This window comes from Aythya ferina, assembly GCF_964211825.1.
Source record: "Aythya ferina genome assembly, chromosome: 1".
Lineage (NCBI taxonomy): Eukaryota > Metazoa > Chordata > Aves > Anseriformes > Anatidae > Aythya > Aythya ferina.
In genome coordinates, this window is record NC_140296.1 from 197742809 (window position 1) to 197765642 (window position 22834).

General features: G+C 36.2%; 1 protein-coding gene across 3 annotated transcripts in view; it reads right to left on the reverse strand.

The window, feature by feature from the left end:
* Nucleotides 1-1332: 1332 nt before the first annotated feature.
* Nucleotides 1333-22834, reverse strand: part of SEMA3E (semaphorin 3E) — a 155417-nt gene continuing 133915 nt past the window's right edge. For all 3 annotated transcript variants that reach the window (XM_084496316.1, XM_084496315.1, XM_084496317.1), the window contains 7 exons: nucleotides 20467-20689; nucleotides 17607-17698; nucleotides 16387-16428; nucleotides 12920-13086; nucleotides 7178-7245; nucleotides 6453-6592; nucleotides 1333-4509 (listed from right to left, as the gene is read on the reverse strand). In XM_084496316.1, coding sequence (XP_084352442.1) covers nucleotides 4057-4509; nucleotides 6453-6592; nucleotides 7178-7245; nucleotides 12920-13086; nucleotides 16387-16428; nucleotides 17607-17698; nucleotides 20467-20689 — 1185 coding nt within the window. In that variant the 3' untranslated portion in view covers nucleotides 1333-4056. The remainder of the gene's footprint in view (nucleotides 4510-6452; nucleotides 6593-7177; nucleotides 7246-12919; nucleotides 13087-16386; nucleotides 16429-17606; nucleotides 17699-20466; nucleotides 20690-22834) is intronic.

Sequence of the window (22834 nt, forward strand, 5' to 3'; positions counted from 1 at the left end):
CCTGCACTTCTACATAGTGTTTCACAATTCAGCAAATTATGAGCACAAAGACTTAACAATATATTTCCTGGTTCAACATTACGTGAGAGTCATGTCTTATTCCATTGTTGATAAGGTGAATCATCAAAGTTGTCTTGATGAATGGGATTATGGTGATGGATTAGGTTGATGTTTGTCAAATTTGTTCAGAAATTGTAAAATGTTTATTAATTTATAACACCTAGTAGCCTTACTTGACATTGCTAGCTCTGCTTTTTTCCCGTCTATAGTGCTAGTCAGTTAAATTATTAAAAAAGCAAAAAAAAAAAAAACAAAAAAAACAAAAAAAAAGTCACTCATTACTTTCAGAGAAAGTAAGTGTCACCCAAGACTAGGCATGTCAATCATGGTTTCATTTGTGATAAATACTCATGTTAACTGGACATGAATTCTCCTTTAAAACAGTAATTTGGTAAACTGAACAGGATTCTGGGACTGATAGGCATTGCAGACATCCTGCTAGATTACAAATGTAGAAAAGCTCACTTTCAGTGCTTCTTATCTGGTCAGTGCATCTTTCAAAGGCATTTGTACCTTCTGGTCCCAGAGATATAAAGTTGCATTAATAACTCCAGCTTTACTGCTTCAAGATAGACTAAGGGGATTAATGGACTTTTTAAAATGGAAACTGTTTGACTGGTGTTTGTGGGGGGAGGGAGAGGGAGGAGGAAGAAAACAATTGTTTGTTTATTTTATTTTATTTTATTTTATTTTATTTTATTTTATTTTATTTTATTTTATTTTATTTTATTTTATTTTTTAGAAGGAAAAAAGAAAAACTGCCTAACTATGTCAGTTATGTTAATTCAAGCACTTCCTGTAATATGACTGACTGTTAACTCTACTTTTCAGGGACCTGGATGGGACCGCATTTTGTAGACCTTAAAGCCCTGTTTAGATACATACAAGGCAGGAATTTCACTGCAGGCTAGCACTATCTTGCCCCAACAGAGTCTGAGATCATAGTAATTTGTACAAGGTGACAATAATCTCATTTACAACACAGAAGCAAGAGCAAAGAATAAATAATGTCTTAGTGAGAGTTATTTTAACTCTCCACCCTGCTGCCTGATGACAGACAAGCCATGTAGACCACTTGCACTAGATCTACTACTTGTAGATCACCCAGTGCCACAGTTTCCCAACTGGCAACCGTATACTAACATTCTTCTAAGACCTGCTCATAAAATGCATGGCAAAGTGCATCTGCAAATAGCACTGTGTGACTAGTGATCTGCACAGGATCACATTGTCTGGTCAAATTAAATTATGAGAAATAATACAGATGATGTCAGCCAAATATAATTCTTATTTATATTTATAATTTGACCACTTCATGCACATACAAAATACATCAAACTCATAATGAAAAGAAGTAGACAATGCCCCCCATATATACAAAGAAGCATTTTAAATAACATTGTAAGTGTACGAGCACATTTGTGCGTAGCCTTCCAAAATACGTTATTGTCAGTCTTTGTCTTCTTCCATAGATGTTGTAGCATTCCGAACAAGACATTGTAGTTACAAATTCTCAGTCATTGCAACAATGGAAGTTGCAAGGTGTGAGTTAGGAATTTATTATTTTAATAAAAATTTAATGGAATTCTCCACATGTAACCACTAAAGGGATGGGGTGCTAAAAATACACACTCATATAAAATCAGAAATCCTGATTTGCATATCACATGATTTCTACCTGAAATCTCAGAGAACGAGACATAAAGTTACATTTGTTCCATCAGGATGAGATGCTGTCATTCTTTTCTCATAATCCATTAATGGTACATTTGGCACTAGAAGCTAACAAATGAATCTGAAAAAAAAGTAATATATAACTCCTATTACTGTTGAAAAGAAGTGGACTCCATAATTTATCAAAAGAGTATTTCAGTGATGTTTTAGCAGTTTTCCAGACAGGGATTCCAGGGTGAATTGAACAGAGGTATAAATTAGGGATTCTTATTCTACATGTTCTCTCTGTTACAACCTTCAGTGCTAGTTCTTTTCATGTAGCTGTAAACAAACAGACAATTCTAACTGCAGCTAAGTTCTATTAAACTGTCACAGAAGAGTGATTTTATCCAGTCTCCCATATCAGATCAAAGGTGGCAAACATAAAAATTCATGCAAGGCTGTGAACAGTGTCCATTCCCATCTCTCAGACAGGCATTCTAGCTAAATGAAGTGCAAAGTTTTCCTTAACATAACTGACTAATGGAAGGGTTGAATCTGCTCTTCCATGGACACAGTGTCAAACGTGTTTTTTCTTGTACTCATGTTGCTGACAGTGTGCACACAGGCTCATTTCAAACCCGGGAACAGTCTCTTCTCCCAGAGGAGCACAGCAAAGCTTCCTGGTCCATCTGTAAGATCCAGTCTATTTGGAGAACATTCCTTCAGCATCCATTGCTAGGTTTGTTAGCATAGCAAACCTAGCAAATCTCTATTCTCCAGGATGTTAATTCCCATTAATTCCAAATTCTGTTTCCTGATTAGACATTGAAGCTGGACATTAAATTCTTTGTGGTTGGTTAATTCCTTGCATATTTTCTTGGCAGCATCAAAATCTATTATCAGCTTGGCTATTTACTTTACTGGCATCATGTTCTTATTTGAGGAGTTAGCTCATTTATGACTCACTTGTGTTTATAACTTCCCTATCTTTTTATTATTATCATTATTATTATTATTATTTATTTCCAGCTCATTTTGTAATATCAGGTTTTCCAAGTAGTAAACTGCTTGGAAAATGCTTTCTGCATTTCCTGAATCTGATTTCTTGTACTCAAAGAAAAAGAAAAAGAAAAAAAAAAGTATTGAAAGCCCTCAATTAGAAGTTATTTACTTCTTTCATCTCCACTCCTGATATCATGCACAAGAGCAGCAAAACAGCTCTTTTAACCAGAGAGTACATATCAGGAAAAGATTTATCTGGACTGTGAAACTATAGAAACACATCTATATAATGCTATTCTTGTTTCAATCTACTTCCTAACTTTTCATTACTGCATCTTACCTCCAAAGCACATTAACAACATAAAGCATTACTTAAAATATTGTCTGTCCAGCATAACTGACTTCCAACTCTACCTTCTATTTATTGTGTGTTTAGCACATAGTGACTAGACGTGTGTGCTGAAAACAACCCAGCTGTGGGTCTTGGTAATACTTAGCAATACTCATTTCTTGAGAAAATATATGATATCAGATTTGCTTCGTTTTGCCACAAGAGGGCACTCTCTTAATTCTTGTCGTTATTAAGGAAATACCCATTACTAGAGACAAGATAGAATTGTTTTCTATCCATACCATTATTCCAACATTTTATATGGAAGTGCTGAAGAATTTCATTCTGTTTGTGTTCTGAACATGCATTTGACTTACATTAAGTTACTAGGAAATATTATTTAGCTGTGACAGTACACTGCACTTCATAAATGACTGATGAGACAAATACGGCTGGGAAGTAAATAGGGTTTCCCTTCATTATCTTTAGAAATAGCAGGACACCATATTAACACATCTCACTTTTCTCAGTGATAAATTCAGACAGGTCACAATCAAAATGAAAGATCTTAAGACGTGCTGCTTTCAGAAGCATGATATACTTGTGAAACCAAGAAAAGATATGTTATATTTTTCATCCACTTGTGAATGCTTAGCTATTTGAATTTGCTTAAATATGCCATCATTTGCAACAATATACAGAGCAAGCATGGTCCACACAGGAAAGTGATTCTAGCACTCAAAGTCTGAAGATTGTCACGTCCTCCTTAATGCACAACTCTGATTGCATTGACCTACTTAGAAACAGATAGTTAAGAAGATTTTGTGTAAAATTCTTCTAAACAGTCATCATGAGTGTACAGTATAACTTAGCATAGCATTTTTGTTTTCAGTCCTGATATTTTATATATATAAACCTGTTTCAATTACCAAAACCAAGACTGATTTCTCACTCTTATTTAAGTTCAAATAAAATTTTGCCCAGAAACAGCAGGTGGATTTTGTTCATCAAGAGTCAGCTATGTTCCTGGGCAGTCGGTAATGTTCTGGCCTGATCCTTGCCTTCTTCTCCTGAGGGTTGGCATATTTCCACTTGGATGGAGACATTTTCAGCTTTTTTCTCCTCTTATCTGTACACCAGACTTTCTCACAGTATTCCTCCACCCTCTGGAAGTTGCTGTAACCTATCAGTTGAAGAAATTCCTTGTACCATGGCTTTGATGCTTGAGGTATGTTGCTCTGCACTGGGCATGGCATTTTGTGAGTTATCTCCTCCTCATAATCTTTATTGAACATTTCTTCTACACGTTCTTCCTCAACTATTTCCAGGGTGATTTTCCTTACAGTGTGAATGATGCTGTGTTCCACTGTCTGACAAAAATAGATCCCTGCATCTAGGCGATGCAACTTCAGGAATAACAGACCAAGATCCATTTTGATTATTCTGTCGTCTGTCTTCACCTGAAAAACAGATCGATGCAGTAATACAGCATAGATGAGAGTTCACTATTGCAAAAAGTCAGTGTGATTATTTTTGAAAAGTACTTTCAGGAATATAATATTAAATTTGTGGAGGAATATTAAAGTTCTAAGCTCCTTTAATTCACAGTTTGTAAGTAAATAAAATATTTACTTGAAGTAAAGAAGAGGTTATGCTGTGAAAGGAAAGCAATCTTAAGGATCTGGCAAGCATGGTAGAACAGACAATAGAGCAGATAGTTTCCTGTTTTCCCAGCATGAGCTAGTCATTTGTGGCTAAATCACAGAGGGGAGTTAGGTTGAAACATGCAGATAACTACTGGATGGAAAACAAGCGGGCATTTGCCAGCTGACCTTCAATAACTGTCCCCGTGAATGCTCATTTACAAATGTTTTTGAAGCAGCACCTGTGTTTATATCTAACTGTGATCCTGAAACCTCAGTTCTGAGTTTGGTGTTGGAATTCCCCCTGCAGCTTCCGAGAACTAGGTTATTAAATATGAAGCTTTTAGAGATGCTAGCATGCAGGGAGCACTGAGCTGTCTGATTTAACCAGCAGAAAAGCTCAGCAGAATAATGGAAGCCCCATTTTTCTATTTAAGCAGTAAAATGCTAAATATTATTTAGAAGAGAAGTGCTTCTCTCTGCTTGGGATTACCTTTTACTAATGACTATAGAATTATTCATGTAAAACAGAATAACTATGACGGGGAAACATTAAAATACATTCATCCTAGTAGTATAAAGATGTACTGGAAGGTTAGAGTCTGTTTGAGTTTGTGCTTCTGGTGCTCAGCATTTGAGGTGCTGGGTCTAATGGCATATATGAGGACATCCTCCTGCCCAACACAGTAAAAATCCTCAAAATTCACTGCCTTTTGTGAAAGAACAATTCTACTGTAAGAATGATCATGAATAATAGGTTGGGATCTCCCAGTAAAATGCATTAGGAAATACCAAATGTGAAGGTCCCTCTGAGGGTCTGGGACTTGGACAAAACTTCAGGAAGAAATATGTTTTACGGAGAGTAGGGATGGCATCCATCCTGCTTAATTTTATGTTTCTACTGCTGTGTGTGGCCTCCTCATTTACTTTTGCATTCAGTGATTTACCTAGTCATTTTTTACTTGACCAAATGAAGCTGTTTAGCTTGGCATGAGATGACACCACTGGCTATAACTGCAACAACAGCTATTCTGACCTCAAAGCAGCCTACAGGGACCAGCTCCCACTTAGCTATCTTTATTGTAAATGTCCATATTCAATATTAGATGGATCCCACTCCTCAGACTCAACAGTTACATCTGTGTATGTCTATGGCTGAGCTGGAGTTTGCAGCAGAGCCTAGCCGCTAGGCAGTAAGGAAACCAACCATATCCTTTGGTCGTGTGTCTTTCCTCCCTAAGTGCTTACACATACTAAGTGGGGATAGCTAAAATGACATGTATCAGATAGGTACCAGGGAATTAAGTATGGCAACACTCATTAAGTACTTTTATAATACCACAATGCATGTTGGTGGCAGAGAACCAGGAACACTCATTTTTAGATGTCTCTGTGATGTAATGGCTGAGGCAGCCAGAATTAATAGACATTAAGCAAGACTAACACTGGGAGTAATATGTATAATTTTCACCTCTGTAATAACATACCAAGAGAAGTGGTGGATTCCCTTTTGTTCTGAGACATTCAGTCAAGTTTAGCTTCTTCTAGAACATCTGTGTAGTTATTCAATTTCAAGATGCTGAACTCAGACACCAGATGAAATTCTATTAATTCAGTGGATCATAATGATTCAGATGAACAATGATTTTCCCTTATGCCCATGCACATTTCAGCAACTGATGGCACGCCTTTCAGTGAAGACATAATATTCTTAACCATGGGATCTTTTAATTAAAAGATTAGGACATAACAATAATTACCTCTTCCTTCTTAGTTTCATGGGCTCTCTGGACAAGCCAGATTACTTTTGCTTGTAAGGTCCGAGGTGTGCACTCCAATAGGGTGCTGTTGTACTCTATTCCATAAACCAATCGCTCCTCAGTCTTCTCCAGAACTTCTCCTGGTGTGAAAATAAAGGTTTTAAAAATGTCTGCCACTTTGTTTCTGACAATACTCTGTCTTCAAGATACATTTACTTTTAAGAGTGAAATTTAATCTACATCCAACCAGATAGCTACTGAAAAGTGATGCCTGGTAAAAGCTGCTAAGTAAATTTTCCCATCGTCTCAGCTTCTGTCTGTTTTGCCATTCCCAATACCAGTGTCTGAAATCAACATTTTCCAAGGTTTGGACAACAGCATTAGACACAGTCCTGCCCCATCTTCCCTTATGTATTTCCATTGGAAGCCTTTGCCCAGGGGTCAGAAGGCACTCATGAGATTCATTACCCACATCCCTAATGTCAACAACAGGACTGCAAGACTGCACACACTCTATGGGGATGCACCTGTCCTGCCATTGAAACAAAGTAATTGCTTAGACTTGGATGATATGGGCTTATCTCCATAACTTTTATAGTTTATTATAGGAATATGCCAGTAAAAAATCTCAGGTGAGATCGTGGTCTCGCCCATACTATTGGCAAAATTTGTTTTTTTCTGTTCCAGGCATTTGGTAGCAATGTATAAATGTGTGAGTAGATTACCAATGAATTGCTGGCCAAAGCACTGCTGAGCTGCGTTTCCATGTCGAACATCTTGTCTGCGGAAACGTCTGGAGGGGAAAAACAGAACTGTTTGAGATAATGTGTTTAGGTTACAGATTACTAGCGTTATACTGGAGTGACATTCATTAAAAGCATAGAGAGCTAAATATTGGGTCCTAAAAATTTAGCATTGTTGAGAGAAATACTCATTCATGCATTGGTATTTTTTCTCAGTTCAACCTATTGGTGATCATGTCTGAAAAAAATGATGTAGATTTTAATTAGAAATGGTCATAACTATGTGCAGTTTATGTGTAACTATACTAACACTATAAATACTAAAACAAGATCTTCTGAACCAACTGGGGAACATTCCATGTTAGGAAGTGGCAAACAGATTTTTAGCCTGTCTTTGGGTTCTCTCACTCTTGAAACCATGGAAAATTTCCTTTTTTAAATATATATATTTATTTATTTTATATTTTTTAATACAAAAGAATGATTAGAAGCATAATTGTACAGTGTATCCCCAGAAGAATTGTACTTTTTATCAAAATTTTGTTTTCTGAATGTCCTGATAAATAAAATTAAGATTGCTTACTAGGGAAAAGAAACTGGAGTGAGGTATCAGGCCAGATGTAGTATTTCTAACAATCCGAAATTCAGTTATACCATGGATACATTTCCTGAATTTACATAAAGAGCAATTCCAATATTTAAAGCATAGCTACAAGATGGAGACTCCCTCTTTAGAAGGAACCACATAGAAAAGACGAGGTACAATGGGTACAAGTTGCACTGAGATTCTGATCGGAAATAAGAAGTTGTTTGCAATCTACTGCCATAGGTAGTAGGTAGGGATTATTTTCTGAGTCCTGTCACACAAATAGACTTTTGGTGTAGTGGTACTGGAGGACCAACAGAACAGCTTTAGCTTTTACTGATAATCAGAGCAGCAGAGATAATGTTTTGCCATTGTTGTTTCAGTGGAATCTGCAAATTTGGTGGGGACTACATGGGGACTACTGGACAGAAATGCTAAAAATAATTGCATCTTTCAGAATGAAAGATGAGATTCTGAGATAGTAACAAGGCTTTAACATGTCCTGGGAGTTCTCATTTTAATGTATGGATGTAGTAGCCATGGCTACTGATAACTTTGCAAAGTGTCAGTGTTAAATAATGCTGCCAACAGCTTTACATATTTGTGTGTACAGGTAATTCAGAAGAGACATTTTCTTGCATAAATACACATAAATACTACAGACATTAACCTTAAAAGGAACAAACAAACAAACAAACAAACTCCGCTGCTGTGGGGCAACCCTATCTGGTAGGAACAGAAAAGTTAGCAATATATGTATACCAAGTACCCTTCAGTACTACTGTCATAGTGCTAAAATATCATAGTCCTGTAAGATATAATATTTCTCCAGTCATTGGAATGATTCAAGAAAAAATAATTACTTGTTGGAAGGATTTTTGATGTTGTGAGTGTGGAGACATTTATCTGTGCCTTCACCTGCTACTTTTTGAAGAGTAGAAAAAAATGAGAAGAGGTGCTGAAAGAGAGAGAGATGCTGGGAGGTAAATGTATTTCACAAATATTGATATAATCCTGGTATTAGTTATCCTTTTTTTTTTTTTTCTTTGTAATCATTTCATACAGAATTCCATGAATAATAAGCTACCAGACAACACTGAGATAAGCTACTATAAAGAATAATTTTCAGTGACTAACAAATGTACTAAGTACACAGAGGTGTCTTTTGTAATCCATAAATTCATGAATTTAGATTTCAGTCTGTAACTCTGTGTCTTCAGGACTTTGGAAAAGATGATTTATAGGAAAACAATATAGTTATCATACTTATCACCATTATCTTCATGTTTCTTCATTATTTTGTAGGGATAGATGAGGCAAAGTCAAAATGGTTCACAGAGAAAACACATCATTGCAGTTTGAATAAATAAACCAGTAGACTGAGTTTTCTTTTGCAAAACCAAATGTTACAACTGAGTGATGTTTGAGTTAGCACCTGGATTCTATTCTTCAAAGCATTTCATTCAAATGCCAGCATATAACTTAAGTAGAAACTTAAGCAAACTGTTAAAATATTCTTTTGCCTACAAGCATGATTGGTGCCATGAAACACCATTCAACAGTAACATGGGGACTGAGGAAGAATGCTTAGGATTTTATCTTCTTCACACAAGGTACTGTGTACAAGTGGGCTCAGTACACAGGGAGAAAAAAAGTAAATTTTGGGGGAAAAAAAAATGTCTGTTTGGAGCTCTCTTGCTAGCCATGAGAGATGAAGCATGCGTGTGTGTGTGCTAGTGGAGTGGGTGGTGAAGAAAGGCTGGAGAAGGAGAGAGGGCAGGATGGCAACTGTCAGCTTCCTATAGTTAGCAGAGTAATAAAGGGTTACCAGCTGAAAGGTATTTTAAAGTGACTCCAGTGTTTTTTCAGCCTAGACATTGAGGTGGCACAGTGAAGAACCTCATCTGTGGAATTTAGTGCTTGTTTGGATAAAAATTGAACTTGTCTAAATTAGATTACTGAGGTAATAGTGAACTAAAACAGTTCTTTAGGTCCTGAATCTCTCTGCTTTTGCAAGCATATTTCAAAGTTGAATGCAAAATAATTTCCTTCTGACATCTAATGTATTTGCAGTATGCAGGAGACATACACTTGTAACTACCATGACATTATAATATGCTATGCTGCCAGCATTATGATATGGAATTTTTGGCTCAGTGTTTACGTTTCCCTAAATAAATCCTATATTTAATTAATTAAACAGGTTATGAATTTGCAAGGAATTAAAATATAGGCTTTCAAATTTAAAACAGTACCAGCTGTCAAGCAAAGAGTTGTGTTTTTTTGTTGTTGTTTGTTTGTTTGAATTTGTGCTGCAGCTCTATCTATATCTTTCATGTGCCTACAGTTTACAGTTTTTATATTTCTTGTTTCTCTAAATGCTTGTTATACCTTTTGGGCATTAGGCTCTAAAGCAGTCAGCATTTTAATCAAAGGGAGCAATATACATTGTGCATCCCTGCTTTAGTTCAACATTTCAGCAGCAGAACTGGAATTAAAAGAGCTCTTGACAGTACTCTTACTGCACTAGCAGGGCTACCCATACAATTCAGAAGCACACCTAAATGTACAGTATAAGGGCCACATTTCTGCTGACAGTTAAAGCCAGCATAAGTGTGCTGCAGTATGAAGGTCTTTGCTCCATGAGGCCCCATGGAGGTATGGCTGCCAGGAACAGGGAGAACAGGCGCACTCTAATGCCTCTGGTCCTAATGCTAATTGTACGACCCTGCACAGCTTGTGCAAAAGTCTGGAGCCCTAAGACAAGGCCAAGCCAAATCAAGAAGTGTCTGCTCTTGGGTGGGGCATTAATATGTCTGGAGCACAGGGCAGCCACGGCAGGGTTATCACCTGCTCAGCATTGCTTGCTATTAGAAAACTCCACATCATTTATTGACATGCCTTTCCAGAAGTGCTCTCCACCTGGAACCCAGCAGGAGGTAAATTAAAACAACTTCCATATGTGTGTCCTGAGGAGCTCTCCTTGCTTCACCATTTTTTGCACAGTTAATGTAAGCTCATAACTTTTAAAACGTTCTGAGCTTTATGTATGAGCTAAAGTGAACAAAACAGATACTATACATCCCTCTCAGTATTGTAAGTTCTTGCTAATTCCCCAAACTCTTAAATGTAGTTTTAAAAGTTTTACAGACCTTGAGAACATTCAGTAGAGTGCAAATCCCTTCTCTAATACTGCAGCTCTTATCTTAACAACAGAAGGGTGATAACAGCAGTATTTTCTTCTTTTAGAGATTGACCTGCTGAAAATTCCAGAGGTAAAGCACAGGAAGGTGCCTGGGTGCTGCCCCATATCACTCAACCCTGGATAAATGCATGTGTCAGGGAACTTAAGGGCTGCTACTCTGGAAATTGTCTTAGGTGAGAAATATGCTAAAAATGTGCAACTGAGTAAAGGACTGAGCGAGTTTCTTTTATCTTTTCATAGACAGTAAACAGCCTGCAACAGAACAGCATAAATGTGGATGCAGGCCTAGCAGGCTGGTAGGAAAATGTTTACCCCCTACTCTCTTCCCCAAAGGGCGTTTAAATCATTAGATGAGTAACCAATACTCATTAAAATCATGATAACTCTCATTCTCACATTGAGAATAATTCTCACATTGAGCAGGCAAGCAGAGCGCACTTCCTCCCATAAGTCTGCTTGCAAGAGACATGAGAAGACTATGCAATCCTGCTTGTAGAAGTGGTGTGGATTTCCTACTTGGTTTAGCTTATATCTCAGTGTAAAAAGTCCGAGATTTTAAAATATGCGGTCATTAGCTCTGTTCCTTATTTTGAATTTTTTATGTTCCCTACCCAAAAGCTATGCTACCCAACAATTCCTGCATTCATTATCTTTTACAAAAGCCACAGAAATGTCTGTTTTGTCTGGATAGCAGTGATTTTGTTTGAGTGTATCCAGGTTCATGGGAAGATAAGATGTTTAGGACAAAAAAATAAAAGAAAAGAACCTCCCTAGTTTTCCATAAAAAAAACAATAATCAATTTGGGGATAGTTTGTTTTGATTGAACAATCTGCACAGGTTTTCAAAACTGTCTCCAGAAGTTATTCAATTAATTCTGAAGCCTGGCGTCAATGTAGGTGTAGTATATCTAAACATAAATCATCAGAAAGAGTACTTGTAAAAATGCCACAGAAAGGGCTTGACTTAGTCATAACCAGAGTTTTGCTGGCTAAGGATCTGAGTGACTCACTCTAGTTGCAGAGCAGACCAGGTCCTGTGAAAATGTCTGGATTAAAATGTGCATGTTTTATATGTCTGGTCAGGTATCTATTGACCTAAGTTGGAGAACCTGGAGTTGAGAGGGCAGGAAAGAAGATAGATATATGAGAAATTACTGCACAAAGAATGAAGGCCAGAATCCATAAGTGACTGGGCATGGAGAGGAGAAGTCTGCCCAATGAGAGTTAAAGCATAAAGTGATTTGAACTGGCCTGCAGATCAACATGTTTTTATAAAGTCACTTTATAAAGTCTGTAGCTTTTGCAGATATCCTAGTTTTGTTTTATCTGATGGAGGTGAATGGCTATTAACAGAGTTGTCCTTCTCTTTCTCTTCCTTCCTTCCTTCCTTCCTTCCTTCCTTCCTTCCTTCCTTCCTTCCTTCCTTCCTTCCTTCCTTCCTTCCTTCATTTCTCTCTCTCTTTCTCTCTCTCTCTCTTTCTCTCTCTCTCTCTTCCTGCCTTCCATCCTTCCTTCTTCCTTCCCTCCCTCCTCTGAAATTCTGTAGTATTCTATATAGTATTCTATAGTATATTTTTGCTGTGTGATACCTGTTCTGTACAAATACTAACAAAATAGGTCCTTGACAATTTAAGGAATGAAACAAACATATTTTCTCTGCCCACCAGGTGAAATAAAAGGAAATTGGGGTTTGTTTAAATAATGACTAAGTAGACAGTTTTCTTCATTCATAAAATATTCTTGGTATTGCAATTTATGCCATTCTGTTAATTCAGGTCCTTAGCTGTTCCCTAAAGCTCACTAATAACTTATCAGCTAATATGTCTTCTCACTCATTTGTATGAAGAGGAGATATGAAGTAATTTATACTGCATTAGGAACTTTTATTAAGCTATTTTGCAAAACAGATTTCACAAAAATAAGCAGTTCTCACCTCTTTGCCTGCATTCCTGTGGGATAGTACCGGGAGCAGGAGATGCCATCCCAAGCACAGTAAGGATCTCGAGCCAGGCAGCAGTCAGCACAGGCTGTGCCGTACATGTCACACTGGTGGAACTTCACTTGTGTTACGACTGACTCAGATCCAATATAGAGTTGTTGCTGGAGGAAAAAAAAAAAAAATATATATATATATATATATGTATAATCATACATATATATATGTATGATTAAATTCCTAGAACTTCCACTAAAATTTCTGCCACTACTAGAGTTTTAAAGAAATGTTATTCAGCAGATTGCCAGTTGTGCATCTAGCCTGTAACCTGAGGGAGGCAGAGTTACTCTGCAGGAAAACTGGTTACAAACTAAACTCTCCTGCATGAGGATGGAGGTGCAGAAAGAATCTAGAATGAGCAAGTTTGGCTTGGCATTTCCTCACTTTGGAAACTTTGGAAGTTTCAGTTTTGTAAGCTTTCTGTTTGAATTGGGGGCGGGGGGTGGGGGGTGGGGGGGGAGTGTTACATGTCTTTTTCTTCCTCAGGGTAGTTTCCAATGCCTCCCCCATAGCACTTCTGTTACCTAACCGATCATCAAAAACAAGAAGCAAGCAAACAAACAAAAACCTGCAAAACTTGACTTAAAGTCTTTAATTGAAGAAGTTCAAATTTGATAAAGTTACAAGCAATCTCAGTATTAAAACTGGAGTTATGAGGATTTAACTCTTGATGTGGCTACATACATACAGTATAGTCACATATACGCATTCACAATAGTTCTATGATTTATATAATCCCTCAATGCACAGAAGATAGGTATTTTTTCTGGTTCTGTGCTACCTTTCCTTGTAACTTAACTGGTCACAATCTACATATATATATATATATACACATATCACCATCATTCATTCTAAGACTGCTTGAATAAAGTTAATGTAACTTTCATTTTCAAAAGAAATGAAAGATGATAAATCTGATTCACAAGTTGTTGATCTAAGACATAAAAAATCCAGAAAAGTATAGCTTGAATTTGCAGAGATATGAGAAATACTTCTTGTTGCTGGTGAATGTAAATCAACTGAACGCAGAAATACACAGTGTGCACTGCAATAGGAACTGCAATAGGAACTGATTTTGCACTGCTTGCTTCAATGTTTTTTTGTGTCAGAAAAAAACATTCCTAATGAACTCTAAATTGTGCTTATCCTAATGGACAAACATAGTCCAAGCTTTCAAATTTTTTATAGTTTAAAATTGTTTAAAGCTGGAAAATACAGTCAGTTCATTTAGCCTGGCTTGCCTTTCACAAACCATGAAATTTAATCCAAATAGCTCGTTCTTGTCCCTGATTATACCTCCTATATCTTTCTAGGTCTCAAAATTTGAACTGTCAGAAATGTCAATGGAAGAGACTAGGAGAGGCTGTTTGAAGCAATGTTTAAAGACTTTAGCTGAGATAAAACAGATAAATAGGAACTAAATCTGATAACTTAAAATGATGAAACCTAGGGTTCTTGTTCAAGGGGAATTCTTTCATCTTCCGATATTGCAGCATGACTGTCCCAGAACACATGAACAATTCTTTCAATGAAACATACAAAATAGGATTTTCTCTTTCATCTCTTAGAAAGAGTAAGCTCTACTGTAAGTCTAGGTTCATGAGAGGATGGCAAAAAGCATCCAATATCTAGCCAACAGAACATCAAAGAACATTCCCTCCCAGCCACACAGATAAATAGCTCAACCCTGAAACACAATATTTTTTTATATCACTGACTAAGTGAAGGCTGTTTAGTGTTACAAGGATGTTGAAACAAAGCTATCAATGAGATCTTTACAGGCTTACAAACTCCAAAGTCCAAGGGGAACAGCAAAAATGCTTCACTAGAGAAACCTTTTTTTTTTTTTTTTTCCACATAAACTCAACTGCACTATACTTCTGCTCAAAATCATGTTTTAGAGACAAAATAATTTGGTACCAACCCTGTGCCTAGCAAGTATTCAAACATTTAATTGTCCACAGTACCAGGAAATTTCTTGTTATTTCAAGATTTCAAGAACAAATAAAAGCTGGGTGGAGAATGGATATTGAAAACATCCCTGAGGAGAAGGACCTGGGGGTCTTCATTGATGAGAAGCTCAATATGAGCTAGCAATGTGTCCTTGTAGCCCAAAAGGCCAACTGGGCTGCATCAAAAGTTCTGAGAAAAAAAATAATTCTCCCCTTCTGCTCTTCTCTCATGAGACCCCACCTGGAGCCCTGCATTCAGCTCTGGGGCCCTAGTACAAGAATGACATGGAAGTATTAGAATGAGCTGGGGGGGGGGGAGGTAGGGAGTCACAAAGATGATCAAGGGGCTGGAGCACCTCTCCTATGAAGACAGGCTGAGGGAATTGGGGTTGTTCAGCCTGGAGAAGAGAGAGCTCCAGACAGACCTTACAGCAGCCTTCCAGTACCTAAAGGGAGCTACAGAAAAGCCGAGGAGTGATAGGACAAGGGGTAATGGCTTTAAACTAAAAAAGAGTAGGCTTAGATTAGATATAAGGAGGAAATTCCTCACTCAGAGGGTGGTAAGGCATTGGAACAGGTTGACCAGAGAAGTGAATGCCCTATCCGTGGAAGTGTTCCAGGCCTCTTTGTCCAAATAATTACTTAGGTGTAATGATAGACAATCTAGTCTCCAGAGGTCCTTTCACAGCCTATGGAAAAAAAAATAAATAGATCCAAGAAATAATTTGGAAAACTTAAAGTTAGGATCTTCCCCTAAATCGCTCAGAGGACTTTGTCTTTCTACATTACAGAGGGAATACAAGTTGACTAGACACCAAGACTAAAATGATCTTTGAGGCACACTCACGCCTACTATTAATACAATCTTCAGTCTTTGTTACTTGTGTTTTACTACATTTCTGTGCACCTATATTGCAAAGATTGTCTATTCTGAGAAATAACTGTCCTGGTGGTGGACTCAAAAGGGAGTTAGATCCAAACAGCTCTGCCTTTCATGGGCCCCTGAGTATTTATGGGAGGCAGCAAGGCTCTTTTAGGACTCATATCCCTGTGGGGCTGACGTGTCTACTTTTATCAACAAGGAACTTTTCGTTGGGTTGCCATATCCACCAAGCTAATCCTTGATGTTCTTTCTATTTCAGTAACTCATGGATCAAATTGTCTTTTTTGTTTGTTTGGTTTGTTTTGTTTTACTTGTTTTTGTCTGAACAATATGTATAAGATAAGGAGATGGATTAAAGAGTTTTAATGTTAGATTTGAAAAATATTAATGCTTTATAAAGGAACAGAGCATATAACCATAAGTTTGCACTGCAAACGTATTACATGTTATGAGACCTGGTCTCTTTAGACATGATATACATTGTTTTCTCTCTCTCCCTCTCACACAGACTTACAGCTTTGTTGAATTTGAGTCCCAATGTTTGCATGTCAAACTCACGAAATACTTACCCTTTTTGATGAGATTTCCATAGAAATTATGGGAACTGGCACCTAGAAAATAGGAAGCATCCTTACTTAGAAAAAAATAAAAATAAAAAAGTAGTTTTGCCATGACAATAAATTAGGTAAAATAGTGTTGATGTTTACTTAAGTTCATCTCTGTGAAATACTTTGATTTGCTCTAACTTCTGACATTACAGAAAAACGTGAGGCAATTGTTTTTGAGAATTATTTTTTTTTAATATTTTATTTAAAAACAACCAGCCAACACTTAATTCAGGATTATCAGAGTCACAGGAACACTAAAATTTCCCTGTCAAACATAACATTAGCTCTTGCCACCACTGAATCCCTTTTGTCATACTCCAGAGTGATAAGTGGAGTGTTCTTTATAACAAAACATACATTGAAGATAGGTAAAAATAGCAGGAATTCCTTCTCATACTTTTTCCTCTCTGCCCTCTGCTCAGATTTCCTGGAGCAATGGCAAAACACGGCTCCTAATAGGTATATTGAAAACCAACATTTTTCCCCCAGGGTAGCAAGTCCATAATTACTCTGCCCAAATTCAGGTGCCGGATTTAAATATCTACATTTGGATGTTAGGTTTTCTCTGTGGTTACAAGTGGGTTAGCCTTCTACTTCATGTGGCTAAAATAAAGTGATGTGAGTATTCATTAAGTGAATTTCATTGTGTTACCTTTGCCACATACTGAATAGTGAGCTTTAATTTTAGGTTATTCTTAAACAAAAGTGACTTTTGCCTCACCAGGAATGAAGTTTACTCACTGTAATGACACATTAACTGATTCACTCTTTCTGGGAACTTGTTGTTTTTAGTATTATTATTATTAATAATAATCTGGTCCTTTTTTAAGCTTCCAACATTAAGGACACATTTTTTGTGTCTGCAATTATATTATTTTAAATACTTAGATATGAGGGAAAATTAAGTAAAATGCTATAAGTTTCTAATCACACACTGAGTATGTAAATAGAAAGACAGTGTTGCTTTGCCACAGTGTGCTTCAGTACTTAAACATAACTCCACTTTAGAAAAACTTTAGTAGAAAATAAAGATTTTATGTCATATAATATCTAGATAATCAGAAATTTTCTTGTGCACAATTATTTTATATTTGTCTATCCTCAGATTTTTTTGACATTTTTATCTGAAAAACATACAAGACAGTTAGTTGTATGTATGTTTCATGTAAAGCACAGTTCACCTTGAATACTTGTAGCTCTTCAAGAATCACTTCTTCCATTGATTCTGTCTCTTGATTGTAAATTGTAATGACTTTCAGAACAATTCCATTATCTGGGAATAAAAATGAAAAATAAAATACTAAAATATATAATTGGTGGAAACTTTTACTTGGCCTTAAAAGACATTAAATAACATCTTCAAACTGATCATGAATAGGAACTTATACATACAAGTAGTTGCACATTGCTGTTATTGATGAGGGTTCTTACACTTAGAGAACAATCATGTATGCTAATTTGTTCCAAAGACATTGTGACATGCTCTGGCCTATCTGTCAACTAAGAGGCAGCTGAGACATCCTTGACCTACCTGATTAATTCAGGTAGTTTTCAAATTCTGGGCCAGAACCCCTTGGTGAGCAGAAAAATAATCTAAGAGAGTTAAAATTTTGAGAAAAATAAAAGAAATAAGTGTAGGCAGAAGCTGAGACCATCAAATTAGGGAAATATAAAGTGTCTTGAATTATAAGATATGTGTGTTGACACTGGTTAGGAAACTACTAATTATACTTAATTTCTGGCAGCAGCTCTGTTCTTGAGGCAAGAATACCAATGCTTTCAGGGGTTCATTATGCACAGTTCTCTTTCTCTCAGTGAGCTGCTGTTGAACTGAAGGTAGTAATCAAAGGAAAATGAAACAAAGAAAAGCTGCACTTTCAAAAAGTTTAAAGTACATTGGAATTTATATTTACCAGTCTCTCTGTCAGCACATCTCTTCCAGGAAATTAAAACACAAGAGCAGCATCTAGTCTTCCACCACTTCAGCCTTGTCTTGCAGACTATTATTATAATAGTCTTACTTTCCTTAGTCTGAAATCTGCCATCAACAATGCAAATATTGCTTCTTTTCTTATGTTACTTTCAGTCATCCTTGATTTACAGGGGAAATATTAAGCAGACAAGCAGTGGGAAAAATGTTCAGCAAAAGATGAAAGGGATGAGAGGAACCATTAAACTGGGGTCATACACCACTTCTGAAAGTGAATAAGTAATCCATTTTGTGTTGGAATAGTAAATAATCAAAAGAAGAAGAAGAAGAAGAAGAAGAAGAAGAAGAAGAAGAAGAAGAAGAAGAAGAAGAAGAAGAAGAAGAAGAAGAAGAGAAGAGGAAGAGGAGGAAGAGGAAGAGGAAGAGGAAGAGGAAGAGGAAGAGGAAGAGGAAGAGGAAGAGGAAGAGGAAGAGGAAGAGGAAGAGGAAGAGGAAGAAGAAATTTGAGCTCTGATTTTCATAAGTCCTTCTTCAAATCCTGGTGATGTGAAATGGTGAAAGTTCATTCTGACATTCAGACTTCCCTTTTGATAAATCTGCACTGATACCATAAGGAAATTTTTGCTGGGATGTAAGACCTTGTTTACTAATGTTACATAGAAGGTGTTGGACTCGGATGAAAGAAGATTAACCCTTTCTAACATTATACTGATGAAAGAAGCAGTGAGGGTTTTGATGGGAGCTTTGCCAAAGTGGAGGTTGCAGGAATCATCTTAGAGTTTCTAAAGTCCAAATACCTATGATGGAATTTCTTGTCACCTGAGATTAGGCAAGACTAAGCAGCTGTTAGGTGCCAGTCCAGCCCAGCTCTAAAGTGCATACTTAAATCTCAATGGTTTCAATTTTGCTAAATAGAGTACTTGTGTACAAGTATTAGATATAATATCTAAATCATAAGTGCAAGTGCAAAATATTAAAAATCTAGTCACTGTTATTAAATCTGCTGTGGAAACGTAAGTGACACAATGTTTTATGGACCACACTGAGTCCAACACTGAGACCATACAGAAGCTATTTAAAAGATCAGAATACATCCCTAGTATAAATAAGCCTTTGTTAGTTTACAGTCTTTCTTCTTTTCAATGTTCTCTACACTGAAAAATGCTTTCAGAGGAATCAGAGGAATTTCATTAGTAAAAAATAATTCACAGTAAATGCTTGCCTAGACAAAATGGTCAAAACAATTTATGTCACCACTTCTGTTGTTAGCTTGATAACATGTGAATGTTGAATCCTTGGATTTTTTACAGGCAGATTAGATATGACTAAAATTGTGTCCAGTTCTAGGCTTTCCACTTTTTTTTTTTTTTTTTTTTTTTTTTTTTTTTTTTTTTTTTTTTTTTTTTCCCCATTGCTTAGGGTTGCAGAACTCTGTGACACATTATACCTTATTTATATTTTTTGGTAGGTGTTTAAAAAATCCTCTTTAAACAACCTTTATGTATCTTAGAAAACATCACAAAAGAAAGGCAAAAAAAAATTTGCAGGAAATTTCTAATTTTCTTTTTGAACCATAAATTTGGTTATAGTCCCCTTCCTTCCTTGAGCTGTGTCATAACCCAAGTCTGGAAGCTATCAATTTCTTTTTAACAGTAGCAGATAGATTTGTCATCTCCAGAAATGGAGGAATTTGAACTGATATTTCTGAAATTCATTGTCATTTCTATTTCTCCCAGAGTCTAAGTCTCAGCTCAGAAAGATATTGAAATACATGTTTGTGTTGTGAAGTTTTAAAAATAAGGTCAGGAATTGGATTAAAAGTTCTTGTAGGGTGAAGGTGATGGTGAATACTATACTTAAGTCTCTAGTCCTAGTCTTTAAAAGTTTTTCTTACCATTATTTTTCTGTATTATGTTATCGCCACAGTGAACTGTATGTCTGGAATGACTAACCACTTCTGTAAGGCTGTTAGTGAAGATTGGCTCCATCATGCACAGAATTATTCTTAAAATGACTGTTGTATTGCTTCATTATTTTTGGACTGTAGGTAATTTCATTCATCCTGGAGGTCAAAAACCCGTTAAATCAATTGTATTCCTAGTTTACTTTACCTGTGCCAATGAACAAGACATCATATTGCCCATCTTCAGCTTCTACTCTGTCTACCGCTATTTGTTTAAGATTGTACTTCCCATCTGTTTTGACTAGTATTGGTCTTTTATGAACAGGCTTGATGGGCTGATACATCAGTGGATGACTCCTGGCAAAATGGACAGCTTCATCAGGATAGTCTTTGGTGGTAGTGTACAGACCTCCATTCACTTTGCTGGCACACTGCAAAAACATAAAACTCAGATTATCCTGAAGGTTTGCCAAGTAAATTGTCAGAGACTAGTATTGTTTTCAGGGGTAATGACAAGTCTACACCAAACCTGGCATAAAAACTAGCACAGAACTCCACCGTAGTCTACACTTTATGCATGTATGGATTATTAATCATGGGAACCCAGTCAGCAAGGTCTATTAATCAGGCTTTACTGAACAGAGACTTGGTAATTGCATGTTTAGAAATAGAAAACTTATATTGACACCTCTGGATTTTGGAAAAAAACAAAAACAAAACAAAGAAAGAAACAAACAAAAACACTACCAACACCAACAACCAGCAACAAATAAAAAAAAATAAAAATAATAATAAAAATAATAAAAATAAAAATAAAAATAAAAATATAAAAATAAAAATAAAAATAAAAATAAAAATAAAAATAAAAATAAAAATAAAAATAAAAATAAAAATAAAAATAAAAATAAAAATAAAAATAAAAATAAAAATAAAAATAAAAATAAAAATAAAAATATAGAGTGTTTATTTCTTCCCCAAATTCATATTGAAAATGTAATGAGAATGGCCATTGACAGAGTTAAAAGGGTTTCCTGCTTCATCAGAGAGACAGCCATGTAAAGTCAGCAGAATAGTAATACTTGAAATCAATCTCTACTCTAATTACTTTTGAATGCAAAATGTATTACCATAAGAAACTCAGCACACTTAAAAATGATTCCAGCAATGGTGATTCTTGATCTCCAGTACTCTAACAGTATTACATTTGATTCCAATTCCTATCTCATGATGGCAGTATTATATATCACAGTTTAGCTCAAAATACCAATGTTTACAATGATCAATCTACCATTTTGCAAATACACTTTACTTCAATGATTGATTAAAAGAGGCTTACTGCTTTGGTCAAATATGCAATTAGAGATAATTTAATGCGTTGCATAGAGAAGTTAATTTTAGGATGCTTTGTGAAGGATATAGTATTCCCTAACTGCACGTAGATTCTACATTTCCAATTTGCTTCATGAAGTCTAATTTAAACCATTTATGATCAAGCTGGAAATAGCTCAGTAACCATTTACTTTCTCCAAATATTCATAAGACAGTGTGGTTTTAAGAAGCATTTCAAGCAAAGCCACAGTAGCAACATTTCCCTACTTAAATTGGATTTTTTTTTCAATCAATAAAATGAAATAAAATACTCTTTGTGTTTACTAGAAACAGTAATTTAAAACTTGTGTTCAGCTGTAGTTGACAAGAACAAACTCCTGCACTTATCAAGTGGGGCAATGTTTGTTTCCACTTTTTGGGCTTAGCTTCAGGAAAGTATTTGTTCAGTGTTGACTTTAAAGTAATTGTCTAACTAACCTAGTAATGGAGTTTCATTGGTTATTTGAAATACAGAAACAGAACAGGAGCATGAAGATAGGCTAAGTCTCTGCTTTCCATGCACTGCACAGCATATCAAATGAATAGTCATTGTCAAGTTCCCTTTGCAAACTTCTAGCCTTAGAGAGATTTAATAAAAATAATCCTTCACAGGCTTTTTGTTTTTAATTATAGAAAATAAAGTAGTCTAGAAAAGAAACAGTAGACGCAGCTGTCCCTGAAGTCTATCAACACCATTTTTGAGGTAGCTTATGTCATTCTCAGAAACATTGCAGTCCAAATACACTAAGTGAATCAACAGAGTAGGATCCTAGTGTATCGCAGAAGCAATGCTTCAAGCAGACTTCAGAGAGCAGCAGATTGCAGAGCCTGTCAGACTCAGAGCAAATCCAGCAGTGGTTCTCTATTTATTTAGCTCTGAGCTCTCCTCTTATTCCTTATAGACTCTATCTTTTCCTATTCAATAGCTGAGATGAAAGTGCTGACTCGCAGAGGTGCCTAAAAATATGATGCATTTGGCTGCTTTTCACTGTCTCTTGTAATGGGAAAGGTAGTGAGATTCACCTTATCAATATGCTGACCTGTTCTTTGGAGGGTGAAAAAAAACTACAGCTTCTTGCTACAATAAAAGTGTTGAAAGGACCTCTAAACTATGCCCTTGAGGAGCAGCCAAAAATGAAGTAATCCTCTATTAACCGGCATAACCAGTTAATCCAAATTCGGATGTGCTCTGTAACTTATAGACAAAC